The following is a 15247-nucleotide window of genomic DNA, read 5'->3' on the forward strand; positions in this document are numbered from 1 at the left end:
CACTCCTGTATTGTGAGGCTGACGTTTATGAGCATGGGTGAGGAAGACACTTGAGGGAGGAATGGAGGAATTGGGGACACGGGGTCACGGGGTTATCCAGGTACCAGTGATCATGAGAGGCGACATCAAGATGCGTACAGTGAAGAAAGTGGGTGCGCAGCTACATTTGGGATTCTTGCAGATTAATCAGAGGAAATTAAAAAAACAAAAGCCAGGGTTTATATAGTGCCTCAAAACTGTAGGAGGCCAGACAAGGATGTTACTATGACCTTGGATGGCATGCCTTATTGCTCTGCCTCCTAGCTTTCTTTATCTGTCAGGGGATGTGCTCCTAGATGTCTTTATCTAGCCTGGGATGCACTCCTAGCTTGCTTCATCTTGCCAGGGACGCGCTCCTAGATAGCTTTATCTGCCGGGAACGTGCTGCTAGCTTACTTTATCTAGCCGGGGATGCACTCCTAGCTTGCTTTATCTGGCCGGGGATGAGCTCCTAGCTTGATTTATCTGGCCCTGGCCGGGGATGAGATCCTAGCTTCCTTTATCTGGCCAGGGAGGAGTTCCTAGCTTGCTTCATCTAGCTGGTGACGAGTTCCTAGCTTGCTTTATATGACCTGGTGTTGTGCTCCTAGCTTGCTGTATCTGCCCAGGGAAGGTGGGTGGCAGGAGTCAATATTCTTTTCAGAAATGTGTTATTGGTCTCCAGGAATCCCTGAGTGGTAGATACAATCAGGGGCTATCACATGGGAGTTTTGGGAGAGGTTTTCCAGAAGTCCCCCCTGATACCCTCAGGTGTATAACCAGTATAGGTTACTTTAGGATCAGTGGAGATCAGTTGCTGATCTACCTAGACGGCATTCTGATTATGGCCCCTTCGCGGGAAGTGCTGCTCACGCATTTTCATTCCATCATCAGCTTGCGGATGGCATGGGGCTTTCTAGTCAACTCGGAGATATTAGATGTCCAGCCAACCCAGAGACTTCAGTTTCTGGGGCTTTTGGTAGATTGTGTTTTGTCAACCCTTCATCTTACCAAAGCAAGAGTTCGGACTATCAAGCAGAAATTGGTTATGGGCAATCCCTTTGACAGCGGGGGCAAAAATGATCCACCACTTATGGGCATCGTTTCAGGATCTATAGAGACTAAAAAATCAAAAGCTGCAACAAGGAATGGCTAGGCCACCTGGGGGAAGCTTTCTTCAGAAGCATACAACGAGCTTCAATGGTGGCTCTAGCACATAGGCACATGGAATGGCAGGCACATGTTTGACATGGCCCAAGTCAAGTCTTTTCTTAGAATCTGATGCCAGCCTCGGCGGGTGGGGAGTTTGCTCCAGGGGGATACCACTGGAGGTTGGTGGTCTCATAGCATGTCATGTTCGCACATCCATTGTTTAGAGATGCTTGCAGGTTCCTTTGCTGTCTGGAGTTTCACAAAGGACAAATGGCAGCGTGCCATCACGTTTCGCATGCACAACCGATCGGTGGTCCGGCAAATCAACAAACTGGGGCAGGCAAGAGGACCAAAGATCTGTTGCAGCTGAGAAGAAGTTCTGGAACTTCTTTCCATCTCACCAACTCAAGAGGCAAGCAGTATTCATTTTGGGGTGTCCCACGTCATAGGGTAATGGTGCCCCCAGCATAGGCAGTGCCCATCAGGCAGGCAAATCTTGCAAAGGATTTTCCTGTGTCTCCAAGTTTGTGTGTGGTCCGCTTTGGATCCATCTATTTTCCTTTTCACTCAATGTGTGCATCCTTTTATTTTTCAGTTGGAAAACCAGACCCAGAGGAACTAGCAATGGATATGTTTCTTCTGGTCTGGAACTCGGCCATAATATATGCCTTTCCCCTTCTTTCCTTGATACCCAGAGTTCTGTTCTAGGTCCAGGCAGAAGCTGCTTCTCTAGTATTCATCACATGCTTTTGGCCTTCTCATTCCTGGTATCCTCTGGTTCTGCAACTGTTGGTAAACGTCTTCCGAATCCTTCCTACCCTCCCCAATCTCCTGCAGGAACTGGACTGGATGGCCCATCCTTTCATCCGGGATGGCTCTCTGTGAGGAATTTGACCATCCGCATGGTGGGTGTGTGCTCGCCTCGGCTTTATAAAAAGTTTAATTAAATGGAATGATGGTAGACCAACTTCAGGCAAATGTGTGGGGCTAAACCACACACGTTTTACTATGCTAATACAGTGACACACTCATATAACTGTGTACTCTGAGTGGGCCAAGCCTACAGGCACAGTCTCCCTGTCATATTTAGTTGGAATGTGACAGTCAGGAGAACACTATGTCATCTCCAGGAAGGAGGAGAACCAAGCTTCCCCCTGTAATGGCCAGCCTGATTAACTAACAAAGTCTCCATGGATCGGCCCTGCTCTTTTGTTAGGCCCTGTAACTGGTGGCATCGATTAACATACCTAAAGAATGTGAATGGAGCTTGGGGAAGGGAACCCCTGCAAGCACTGTGATTGCATGGTGCGAGCCCGCTGAGGGAGATCTACGTTGAATAAGGTACTTTTCATTGCGAGGTCTGAGCCCAATTGAGGGAGATATACGTGAACTGTTGATGCCTTGAGAGGTTGGAGCCCGTCAGAGGGAGGCCTACGTGAACTTGTGTTAAACTGTGAAAAAACCTTTGATAAACTGAAAATAAGTGACTTTAACGTGTAAAGCCAAGCAGGCCTATGACCTATGTTTTGAACTGCCTTTTCATTTATAATCTGAGCCAGAGGGTGTCCTCCTGTCTACAGGGACCGTCTTACTCCGCGCTGTCCAACGTGGGGAGGAGAGCTGACTCAGCCATCTTGATCCCTTATTTTATAAAACTGACTTTCCTTTGCATACACACTGCCCTTTACACAATTTTTGTATAAGAGATAGAGCAGGCATTAGTTTTTTTTTTGTATACACCATTTTGATTTGATATATACTGACTTGGACTGTGTTTCTTCTATGATTTGATGGTAGAGACCACTCTCCTCATAGATATATGGAAAAGTAGGAGTTTCTCCAAACCGCAAGAATGTAATCAAGGTTTTGAAACTTGTAGCTCTTGTGTCAGTGTCAAACTCGTGATGCCATGCATTCCTCACATCAACACAATTGGACAAGGAGGTTTATAATTTACTTGTGTTTCCAATCAGTTTGGAACCCTTCTGGTGTACTAGAGATGTGGGGCTTATTGGTGGTTTAGAAACCGATATTCATCCCTGAACCACTTGTGCCTGGGAAGTTGATTTGTTACAGAAGGGCATCACAGTGAACTGATAATGTTCTTTAGGAGATGATAATGCTAACCTCTCTATTGATCCATCTGTCAAGCCAGCCTGCCTGAACCCTGTCATGAGGTCAAAGGTACTCCTGTACTTGGTGATGCCAAGCTTGTCAATGAGCTCATCTGCTCGAGGAATGGGGTGAGCATTTGACTTTGTGGCAGAATTGAGTCGACTGAAGTACACAAAAAAGTGAACTTCAGTCTTCCCACACTGGTCTTTTTAGGGACCAGTACCACTGGGCTAGCCAGGGTGCTGAGGGATGGTTCTACCACTTCTAGGGACTGCATCTAGGAAACGTCCTCCTTGATGGTATCCCTGACCTTATCGGAAATCCAGTGAATTCTACCCTTCACCGGCTTACTGTCTTCAGTTTCCACATCATGGGTGTATCAATCTGCGTGACCTGGAGTCTGGGAAAACAGACAGGCAAACTGCCCCAGTAAATGGCAACAGTCTGTCAGTTGCTGTTCTGAAAGCTACGTTGTAAGGTTGACATCTTCAACTGACCCATCTGTGGCTTCAGTGTGCAAGAGGTCTGGGAGGGGATCAGTCTTCTACTCAGTCTCTCCATCAGTCACTAACACCATGACCAAGCCACCCTGGCTATAATGGGGTTTTAGCCGGTTGACGTGAAAGACCGTGCACATCTGTTTTTGTCCTTTCACGTCACTGAGATAATTCACGTCACTGACCTTTTCCAGCACACAGTAAGACCCACTCCACTTGTCTTGAAGGGCACTGGGTGTGACAGGCTCCATAATCCACACCCAATGGCCTGGAGAATAGACTGTCACAGTGGCCTTCTGTTTGTGCCAGCGCTTCATCAGCTCCTGGCTGGCCTTTTTGTTCTTTGTCGACTGTTCCATGTACTTTGCCATTCTAGACTGAAGGCCGAGTACATAGTGCAGCACATCTTGTGTAGGGGGATGACGGTTTGCTTTCCGATTCCTCTTTCACTAGACTGAGGGGTCCTTGTACAGGATGGCCAAACAGAAGCTCAAAGGGGATAAACCCTGCTCCGTTCTGTGGCACCTCCCTGTAGGTGAACAGAAGACATGGCAGGAGAATATCCCATTTTCTCCTCAGGTGCTCTTCCAAGCCATCTATCATGCCTTTCAGGGTCTTTTTGAACCACTCAACAAGCCCATTGGTTTGTGGTTGAAAGGAGGTAGAGAATCGGTAGGTGACTCCACCCTGTTCCCACATAGCCTTCATAAACGCTGATATGAAGTTTGATCCCTTGTCAGAAGCAACTTACTTGGAGAATCTAACACGGGAGGATATCCCAAACAAAGCCTTCGCAACCAAGGGGGATTTGATGCTCCTCAGAGGGACAGCGTCAGGGTATCTTGTGAGTGGTCTACCAACACAAACATGTATCTGTTCCCTGAGTTGGTATGAGGATCCAAAGGACCCAAAATTTCCATGCCTATTCCTGCAATGGGCGCCCAACCCCACGGGTAGTGGAATAAAGGGGGCCTTTGTAGCCCCACCTGACTTGCCAGAAGCTTGACAAGTCGGGCATGACCGGACATATTCCTTAACCTTTAAACCCAACTACAGCCAGTAAAAGTGCACAGACTACCGGTCTGATGTCTTAGTCAGTCCCAAGTAACCCGCTAAAGGAATTTGGTGAGCCAAATCCAAAAGGAACTTTCGGTGACATTGTAGAATCAGCAAACTGCTGGTTCCTCAGAGCCTTTTGGCTCACTGTACAGGACTGCATCCTCTGAGTACAGTTTGAACAGTCTAGTGGCCTCGCCCTTAGCCTGATCCTCCGCCTGCTTCTGCAGACCTGCCAGAGTGGGACACTCTTTCTGGGCTGTGAAGAAGTCAGTCTGACTTGGACCCCCAGCTGATGGAAACTCATCCAGCTTGGGCAGGCCCTTCAGATCTGCGCCCGCCTGGTCCTCCTCCTCAGGTTTCCGTGCTGTGCCAATCACCTCTGAAGTCACTGAGTCCCCTTCTACCAGAGTACCAGAGTAGGGTCCTCAGTGGCTACTGGTGCCTCTCCCACAGGAATATGCAACTCAGCTGTCTGTGGAACTGGACTAGGGCTACAACCCTTGTCACTCCTTCCAACAAGCCCTCTGGAAAATGCCAGGCCCTTAGGTTCTGGGAGTGTTCCGTCTGGTGATGTCTTTGGCCCTCGATCGGGTAGCCCCTGCTTCTATCTCAGGATCAGGAAGATCATTACCTAACAGACATGGGACAGGGATGGAGTCTTTCACTGCTACACAGTGCTGGGTTGTTTCACCTCACCAGCTGAACTCTACTATAGCCAAGGGGCACTAACTCTTTCAATCAAACCCACTTACACTACAACTAGGCCCATCAATATTCTGGCCTGGCTGTACCCACTGCCGGGTGACAGCAGTGACGCTAGCCATAGTCTTTCAGCCCGCAGGAGTTTTGTGTCCATTGATAGACACATGTTCTAGATAAGAGTTGAGTATTATTGGGAACTGGTATCTCTTCTGGAGACCCGTTACGAACCCAGTCAGTGTAACCAATCCACATTCGACCACTCCCTTGCCTAGTGGGAATTTCTCCTCTGAGAGGCCCACACTAATGATGGCCTTCTCCATGAGTCCAACATTCACTATGGCTTGCATGGGTAAGCCCTTTCCAGCAGGATTCCTTTTCAAGTGGCCCAGCTCCTTAAGCACAAAACAACCTTTGGGTGGTGAGATCGCAGGTGTCCCATTGTTATGGGTTTAGAAAAATAGAAAGGTGATGGCTGGAAGGTTTTGAATTAATCATAACCACGGGCAAAGCTCTGGGCAACCCTCCAGACCATTGTTTTTCAGCCTGCCAAGCCATTGCAGAAGGGGAACAACCATATGCAAATCAGGCTTGGTCCTACCCCAAAAGGGGCAGTCCCGCCCAAACTGCTAGGTCACATCCCTTCTGCACAAGACCACAAGCATCCCCAGACATATTTCAGCCTTGTTGGGCGTCATCAGTCAGGAGTAGCTTGGGTCTCTAGGCCCGGCAGACTCAGGACTCACATCTGGGCATACCCGTCCCACTCGGGGTGACTTTAGGAAAACAGAGGAGAATTGCCTAGCATTTCGGTACTTGACTGCCCCAGGGCAGGACAAAGACTGATATGTTTGGGATATTTCTTCTCTGTGAAAGATAGTGAGCTAAAGACTCTGGGTAAGGCTCTTGTAACCAGGACTCATGTCTGGCAGAGAGTCTCCCAGGACCCCCCCTTGTTATCTCCATTGTTAGGGGTGCCTGCGCTCTTTTTTTCAGTGTGCACGGCTGAACTAGAGTTATGAGATTTCCCTTTGTACTTTTGGGGAACTGACTATGAATAGGATTGGGTTGGACCTTGGTACTTGCCACCTTTGTTTACTTTTTTTGTCCGCCAATATCTTGACTGGTTTGGGTGTGCTCGACCTGAGCCTTTTTCTGGACTTGAGTACTCCCAAACTTGTTGGCAGCCTTTTCAAGCTTGGTAGGGTCTGTGATAGTTTTGTCCACAAGATGCTGGTGCAGGTCAACCTGACCATATTTCAATGAATGCTCACACGCAATCAAATTATACATCCCTTTAAATGTGTCAACTTTGTTATCAGTCACCCACCCGCTCAGATATTTCAACAAGTGTGTGAACTCTTTACATGTCTGCCCACTTTGATTTCCGAGCTCTCTGAAGCTCTTGAGAAACTGTTCTGAGGTTTTACCCCATTCCTCGTGCAGATGAGCTCATTGTTAAGCTTGGCATTGCCAAGTACCTGAGTACCTTCTACCTCACAGCAGGGTATTGGCAGGTCGGCTTGACAGATGGAGTGGGGTAGAGGTCAGCATTCTCAACCCCATAAGGACATTATCAGTTCACTGTGATGCCCTTCGGATTGATGAATGCTGTTACCATTTTTCAGAGGATGAATAACCAGGTTTTGTCTCGTCTGGAAAACTTCAGTGTCGCCCATTTAGACGACATTGCTGTGTTCCGCCACACCTGGGAGGATCAATTATACCAAATGAAACAAGTGCTTCAGGTGCTGAAGAATGGAGGTCTGACTATCAAGGCCACACATTGATAGATAGAGCAGGGTGCTGTCACTTACCTAGTCCACCTGGTCAGTGGAGGTAAGAAACAACCTCTGGAAGCTAAAGTACAGGCTGTGAGGATTGGGACATCCCCACCACACAGACACAGGTGAGAGCCTTCCTAAGTCTCACCGGGCACTACCAGGCGTTCATCAGAGGGTATGGGGCCATTGCCATGCCCCTGAATAATGGGATTTCCAAGAAAATACCAAGGTAACTTGGAACCCACTCTCAAACCTCCTTTCAGGATTTGAAGGACGGATTGTGCAGGGCCCCTGTTCTGAAATTGACAAACTATGGTCAGGAGTTAATTATCCAGACAGACGCCTGTAATTTTGGGATTGGAACAGTGTTAGCGTGACTGATCTCTCAAGTGGTAGAGCAATCTATCAGCTACATTTGCAGACAATTCACAAAAAGGGAATGAGAGTGGGCCATTGTTGGAAAAGAAGCTTACACGGTTGTGTGGGCAGTTAAGAATCAGATGCCCTGCATCTTTGGGTCGGACTTCACAATCCAAACAGAGTACCGGCCTCTTAGATGGTTAATGGCCACGCAAGGGGATAATCCTAAACTTTTGCCTTGGGCCATATCCCAACGGGGATTAGATTTGTAAATCCATCACACGTCGGGCTCCCAGCATGGAAATGCCAATGGCCTAAACTGGTACTTTCGCTAGGTGAGGAACCAGACCCTCAGTAGGGAAGTGGTTCACATGTTGAGGCTGGGGCACATGTGAGGAATTCTAACATCCACATGGGGGGTGTGTGCTCATATGGGATGTTTCAAATGTTTAATTAATTGGAATGATGTTAGACCAACCTCAGGAAAATGTGTTGGGCTAATCACACACATTCTCCTATGCTCACACCATGACAGACACATATACCCATGTACTCTGTGTGGACACAGCCTACAGGCAAAGTTCACCCTGTCGTATTTAGTTGGAATGTTACAGTCAGGAGTATACTCTGTCATATCCAGGAAGGGGGTGGGCAAGCAACCCCCTCCTATGGTCAGCCTGATTACCTAACAAAGGATCCATGGATCCCCCAATTGCTCTTAGGCCATGCAGCTTGTGGCAGCGAGTAACATACCAGTAGAGGGTACTTCAAACAGGCCCACATGGAGTTTGGTGGCAGAGGTTAACAAACAAGAGAGGACATCCAACAACATTTCATATTATAATTGTCTGAACCTGAAGCCAGCTCTGGGCATCAGTATCAATGACAGTGAGCTTTCATGCCTGGGACTGCTAGGTGGACCCCATTCATAAGGTACGAGAATGTGGTTTGCAGGAGCCAGAGAGTCTGATCTTGCTGAAGCTTCAAGGGCAAGCTGCCACTTTAACAGGATCCACATACAGAGGGTTCAGTTAACCAGAGAGATTCTTTGAAAACAACAGACAGGAGGTGGGTGGGACTTAGTGTCACAACGGAGTGTGGCCAGAGCTTTCTGTTGAGAGAAGGGTTCCACCATTTTAGTTCTGGAGCACGACTTGTTTCTGTGTTTACCCCTTTTCCTTTCCTGTTGCAAAGCACTCTAGTTATGACCTCACACATAAAGGAGATTGTTCTTGGGACCCCTGGAGTGATTCATTAAGGTGGGCTTAGCCTACACAAATCACTGTGCCCACTTGGCCTTAAAAGATGCCTGGAGACCCTTTTTAGGCAGATCACCTGAAGACTTCACAAGAAGCAGAAAGAAGAACTCATTTGCACCCTCGCTGAAGGTACGATCTGCCTCACATCTTCCACCAGTAAAGGAAGGCCAGGATTTCCAAAGAGGGAAGCACGATCCCTCCCCTAAACATCTCCCAGGGAACAGAGGGAGATACCAAATCCAGACGACCCTCCAGCTGCTCCAGAACGGGTTCCTAGCCAGCACAAAGCGTGTCCTGCTAGGCTCTGCAGCAAGATTTCTGGATAGGAAGTACCAGAAGGTCTCTGAACCTACAACCAAGGACAGGGCACTTGCCTGTAAAACACTATAGAGCTGCAGGCCGTCTTCCTTAAAGGTGAACACAAGCCCAGTGAAGAAGCTGGAAGAAGTGCCTCGACAAGCGTCTACCGACGTCTGCCTTAAAGAACATTTTCGAGCCAGTTCAGTGCCTCGATCTGCAACCAACGGCAATGCTGACCATTCTCAGGCCACAGGTGCTTAAAGACATCTGAGACGTCTCGACCAGTGCCTCAGAATCACCGATCAGCACTAAGACAATGATTCCTGACTCTGAGCCGCCGTATAGGCCAGCCTGCAGCTGTTCGTCCAGCTCTGAACCATCTTGCCATCTGATGGCAAGCTGCAGCTGACTTCCAATTCAAACTCTGTCACAGAAGCATGCAAAGCGCCCTAAATCTGACTCAACCGTGTCAAGCACCAAGAATACCTAAAGCACAAGGTACATTGTGTTTCTGTGCCCATGGTCCTTTCCGAAAGCCCCTAGAGACATATTAAGACCCATTGCTCCCTTTGTGCTGAAGCTAAGTAACCTTAAATTGTTGTGGTTATTAACCATACCGCCTACCCTCCTGTCAGTATCCAGAGTGTCTCCCTTTTCCTTCTCTGCAAGGGTCTGTCCTCTGAACTCCTTTACAGGGTGGGTTGTATGTCGTAGTGTTGCTAGAACTCTGTTGTGATAATAATAGCGTAGGTATCTGTATACAACCTTGACTGGCCAGTCCCTTTTATCAGTGGATAATAATTGTTTTTTCTCTGAGTTGCAACTAACCAGTGATCCACAACCTTGTAGAGATAAGCCTGCCGCTCCATCCACGTTACCAAAATTGGACAAGGAGGTGTATAAATTGCTTGTGTTTCCAATCTGTTCAGATCCCTTCTAGTGTACTAGAGGTGTGGGGCTGATTGATGGTTTAGCAAATGTTATTCACCACCTGACCACTGGTGCCCCGGATATTGAGTAGTCACCCTTTCTCATAAATGTTTTTTATTTTTTGTTTTATGGGTTATTTATTTTTTGTTTTATGGTTTGTATGTCTACAACCTTTGACAACATACCAAACAAAAGAAATCACATACAATACATTTCAACTCAGAACATTTCATAGATCAAAAATAAAAACAAATTACATACTAATCTCAAAATCAATAATACATTAAAATGCCATTGAACAAGACAACTGATTCATAAGAACTTCCAATTTGAGAAGTTTTAGAAAGCTGGTAACCGCTATTACAATAAACATAGTATGACCAGCTAAACACATTGTCCACAATAAATCTAAATCTTCATAGACAAATGTTCTCCCCCCAAAAAATGGCAAACTATTTCCCTCAGCCCTATCAGCTTTGGGCACTTAGAAATTAAATGCTCTAGAGTTTCACTTTGGTCCAGGTGATTACAAAAATGACAGGTCATTGGTTCCATTGGTAATGGTCAATATCTCCCTAAAATATGTTTAGTGTGAATTATGTTCAGACAGAACCTCCAGAAAATCTGGTGAATTTATCCAGGTAAATTGCCAGATACGGAGCCACAATCCCTAGTTTTGTTTTGTTGTCGTCACACAGAGGAGTAAACGAGGAGTATTGATGCATAGTTCCCATTGTAAGTGTCCAATTCTATTTTTATATTTCGTTGTATTTGACATCAGTTCAGGTGCTGTAGAACATATTTCCACAAGCAATCTTTGGGAGAAATCACACAACTCCTTCATTTTCCACTACCCTTCTCTCACATAATGGTGTTAAGGTCAACAGATAAAGGATCTTCCATTGGACATAACATTTTTCTGAACAGTGATTCAATTTGCCATTGTGCTCCGGCCTTCGGAGAAACCAATCCCAGTTCGTATCTAATCAACGGAGTTGGGATCGAGATCGGGAGCCGCAAAGGTCTACACCAGGTTGCAGCTTCAAGTGCCCGCAAATAATCCAGAATTCCAAGTGGATAGCACTCTACTCCATGTAGGAGTTTAGGAAGGATGTTTCCTATATAATATTAATAAAGCAATATGCCCCGAGCGACGGGGGCATTACCGACTCAGGTAATGCCCCCACCGCGAGGAGCATATAGCTATTAGTACCCCAGCCCACAAAAACTGCATGACCGGGGCACTAAAAGCTTTTTTTTTGTCCAGAAACGCTGCAGTGTTTCAGGACAAAAAAAGACAGCAAAGAAAATGTCTGCCGGGAAAGGGAAAACTGAGTCAGTTTTCCCTTTCCTTGGTGGCCATCGGGAGCAGACGTGCTGGAAACAGAAGCGTTTCCAGCGCATCCGCTCCCGAAATGAAAAAAAAGGTAAGTGCGGTTGGGAGGGGAAGGGGAAAAAATAGGAAAAAAAAGCCTTACCTCAGTCCCCGGCGGGGGGCGAAGGTAGCCTCATAGCCGTGGGGAGGCTCAGAGCGAGGATGGCCCCGCTTCAAGCAGCCTCATTGGCTGAGGGGCTGCCACGCCCCCCCCCGCCAGGGACAAAGACTGCGGAATCCCGACTGAGGGATTCCCGGCCTGGTAATGAACGCTTTCAGTCTGATTGCGCCCTCGCTGGGTACCAATAATAATTTTAAGAATTTGATATTTACTCTTTATGAAAAATGGCTATCAAATGCCCATTTGCCTGTGAAATACTTGTCGGGTAAGTTGGTGACGTTGACGTGTTGCTTTCGGTCAAGTTGCAGAGGTCCGCAGGACTGGACCTTAATACTTGACTATTTACGCATTCTGCGATGTTGTTTTATCTGTATAGACACAGGACGGGTTCTAAGGTGACTGATATTTCTGCCTTTCCTCACAATCCTACATTGTGTGTTACGATGTTTGAAACACTATAAGATAGCTATGGTCTGTTGGAGAAAATCCTCCGGGGCCTAGTTTCTTTCATATTTCTCTCCCACGCTCGCCAGGTGCCTGACAGGGGTCCGCCAGGTGCTTGCCAGGTAGGTAAACGATGTCATGAAGGAAGCTGGGTGGACACTGAATATCTTGGCCCCCATTTAGTCAGAGGCAGGGGTGGCTGGGAACCAAAAGAGGCCCTGAACTTTTTATCAAAGTGGCCCCATATTCCCCAATTTCAGCAAGCCCGAGCCGTTTCCTATGAGAACATTTGAAAATAAAATACAAAAGAGTCCAAAGATCCAGAGGCCCAGCAGGAAATCTCCAGAGTTCCCTAGAGGCCAGTCCAGCCCTGGTCAGACGGGCCATGGCCTTTCATGCATGCACCATGTATTCATGTTACTGCACGGCTGCTGTGCATGCTTCAATGGCCAGTGGCACGGATTTGACATGTGCATAATAGGAGTTCCAGGTTATGAGGGAGAGTCATGGTTCTATTAATGGCAGCGAGGTGAGTATTACCCCACCCAGATCCCAACTTTTGCTTCTATGAGAGGTGTTTTGGCATATTTCAGATGCGGGGAATCTGGAAGGTTCGAGTGTATTCTGGTACAGGCATCGACAGCAGTGTTCCCTGCACTGTGGGTTTGCGCACACGTCTGGAGATGGTGGTCAGCAGAAGAGAGGACGCCAATGAAATAGCAGGAGTCCTAAAGTAGGAGACAGCACAGGGATTAGAGGCAAGAGAGAAGACGGGACTAGGACTAAGCATGCTGGAAGCAGTATGTCTTGTGCAGTGTGTGTCTTGCTGAATTGTGGCTCTCCGTCATAATCAGGATTAGTGCAGTTCATCGGGACATTCTAGAGATTGCTGGTGAAATGCCTGGCGACCCTGACACCTGAGTGGTCGCATAAGAGTCTCGTGATATTTCAGGGGTGCTGCGAAGCACGTGTCGCCTTTTTTTAGTTGGTGTATCTGTCTTTCTATGGGCCGCTCCTTTTTACCAATTTGTACTGGAATGTCATAAATTACTGAAGAGTGCATTGTTCTTCTTTGAAATGTAACTTTCCTTGCTTTTTGATGGCACGTATTGCACTCTGCATCCCTGGGCAAGCTACCATAAAATCATGAACATTTGAATCTATCAAGGTTTTCCGAATCCCCACCCCCCAAATACAGAACCCCCCACATACCACCTCTTCTATATACCCAAATTTACCATCTATACTTTTGCGGGAAAAAAGTGGTAAAACATATAGCAAAAATAAATGTGGTGAAACTGTAATTGGACAAAAGTGGGTAATACCAGTGATCAAAGTGAGTGGGAACTGTCAGGAGCGGTGTTGTGCTGAGACTGCAGCTCCACTACTTTTTCCGGTACACTTCTACCACTGGATCATAATGCATTATGTGTTACTCATCAAGTAAATTTACTGTAGACAATGGCCACAGGAATGCCCCATACCTTGCACGATGAGGTGCACACGTGACGTCTTGGGGTGGTTGTCGGTCTGCACGGAGCAGGTGTACGGCCCTTCGTCGTACACGTCCACGTTCTGGATCTGGATGCTGAACTCTGCCTTGGAGTTGACCACCAGCAGCACCCGGTTGTCGATGGACCACTTATCGTTGCCGGTGTACAGGATAGTGCTGCGGTTAAGCCACGCCACTTTTGTCACTCTGTTGTCAATTTTGCACCTAAGACCAAAGAGAAGAAAGGTGCAGCTGTGAATGTTGTTCTTAGCATCCTGGCCAATCTCCACATGTGTAACAGTAACACCTCCAAAGCACTGACATTCAGCAACAGCTGTACAAGTATGTCACGCAGAGTCTTTCACAGGACGCAGCTCTGGTAGAGCAAGTATCATGGGATCTTACATGTATGGCCTCACCATGAGACATGGCCTTCCTTGTGAAGATGGTCCATGACCATGAGATCAATTTAAATCAGGGGCCAGCAAGCTGTCTCTTTCCAGGTGTTTTGGACTGCTACTCCCATGATCCCTCGCCATTGAATATGCTGGCAACAGCTGATGGGAGTTGCAGTCCAACACATCTGGTGAGTCAAAGTTTGCAGACACTTGCAAAAAAGTAGCACCACATAAGAGTGTGATCCACCCCCGGTCACTTGCACTTTACAAGCAAAAGTGTTGCCATGGAACTCAGGCCGCCGGTGACAATAACGGAGGTCTTCGTCATCACTAGAGATCACAAACACAATCAACATAGGTGAACAAATGACTGAAGAAACCCCATGTGTAGGGTCTACACAGTTCGAAGTAGTGACAGCAGTAGAAAGGAACAGAAACCAGAGGGGTGCTGGCACTGGGGAATAACAACAGTAAATGACTAGCAAAGGGAGGAGGAGGGAATGGGAAGGTAAGGGCAGAGGAGTAGGTGTGAGCTGTCACCCAAAACATCTCAGGAGAGGACACGGGAAGGGGCACACATAACCAATACAGGAGAGGAGGGGAGGGAACACCAGAACACACCAAAGGTGCTAGGGGTGACCAGAGCCAGGCCACCAACATCTAAACCAGAGAACCAAATGATTGCCTCTGCTGGAGAGCTGAAGTGTGGTGTGGTGGAGACTTCTGAAGACCATGTCAGTAACTGATTATTCTTCTGCTAGATTGCTCAAGGAGGGAGTCCACATCCAGGGTCCCAGCGAGGAGAGGCACATGGGGAATGAGCACCCACATGATGCCCTCATCTGTAAGCCCTTTGCCAGGCCACCCAACTGAGTTCACCCTGGCCAGCAGTTCAGGAGGAGTGCAGGGTCTGGTCACTTGGTGATGCAAGGAGCCGATGCAGTGTCCTCCTACTGGTTCTTCATGCATGTGCTAGGAGGCCGCATGGGAGCTTGCAGGGCGTAGGATTGTGGGTTAAAGTGGTTGATTCTGTTCGGAACTAAACAATACCACAAAGCAAGATGGCATCTATGCCTCTTTTTAAAATGGTGTCACCCAAAATAGAGTTGTAAAGTTCAAATTATTTCCGAATACATGGGGTTCGTTCCCTCTCTCTGTCTCTCTTGTTATCTATCTCTCTTTCGTTCTGTCTGTTTCTCGCTCTCACTACCTTTCACACTCTCTTGCTCTCTATCTGTCTAACT

The 15247-nt window shown here is 47.4% G+C and overlaps 1 protein-coding gene across 5 annotated transcripts in view; it reads right to left on the bottom strand.

Moving 5' to 3' along the window:
• The window catches only part of NTM (neurotrimin), a 1023678-nt gene that overhangs the window by 494854 nt on the left and 513577 nt on the right, over positions 1-15247 (bottom strand). For all 5 annotated transcript variants that reach the window (XM_069614124.1, XM_069614123.1, XM_069614126.1 and 2 more), the window contains one exon: positions 13598-13830. In XM_069614124.1, the coding sequence (XP_069470225.1) occupies positions 13598-13830 (233 nt within the window). The remainder of the gene's footprint in view (positions 1-13597; positions 13831-15247) is intronic.

The sequence above is a fragment of the Ambystoma mexicanum genome, chromosome 9 (genome assembly GCF_040938575.1).
Source record: "Ambystoma mexicanum isolate Mex_15411 chromosome 9, UKY_AmexF1_1, whole genome shotgun sequence".
Taxonomy (NCBI): domain Eukaryota; kingdom Metazoa; phylum Chordata; class Amphibia; order Caudata; family Ambystomatidae; genus Ambystoma; species Ambystoma mexicanum.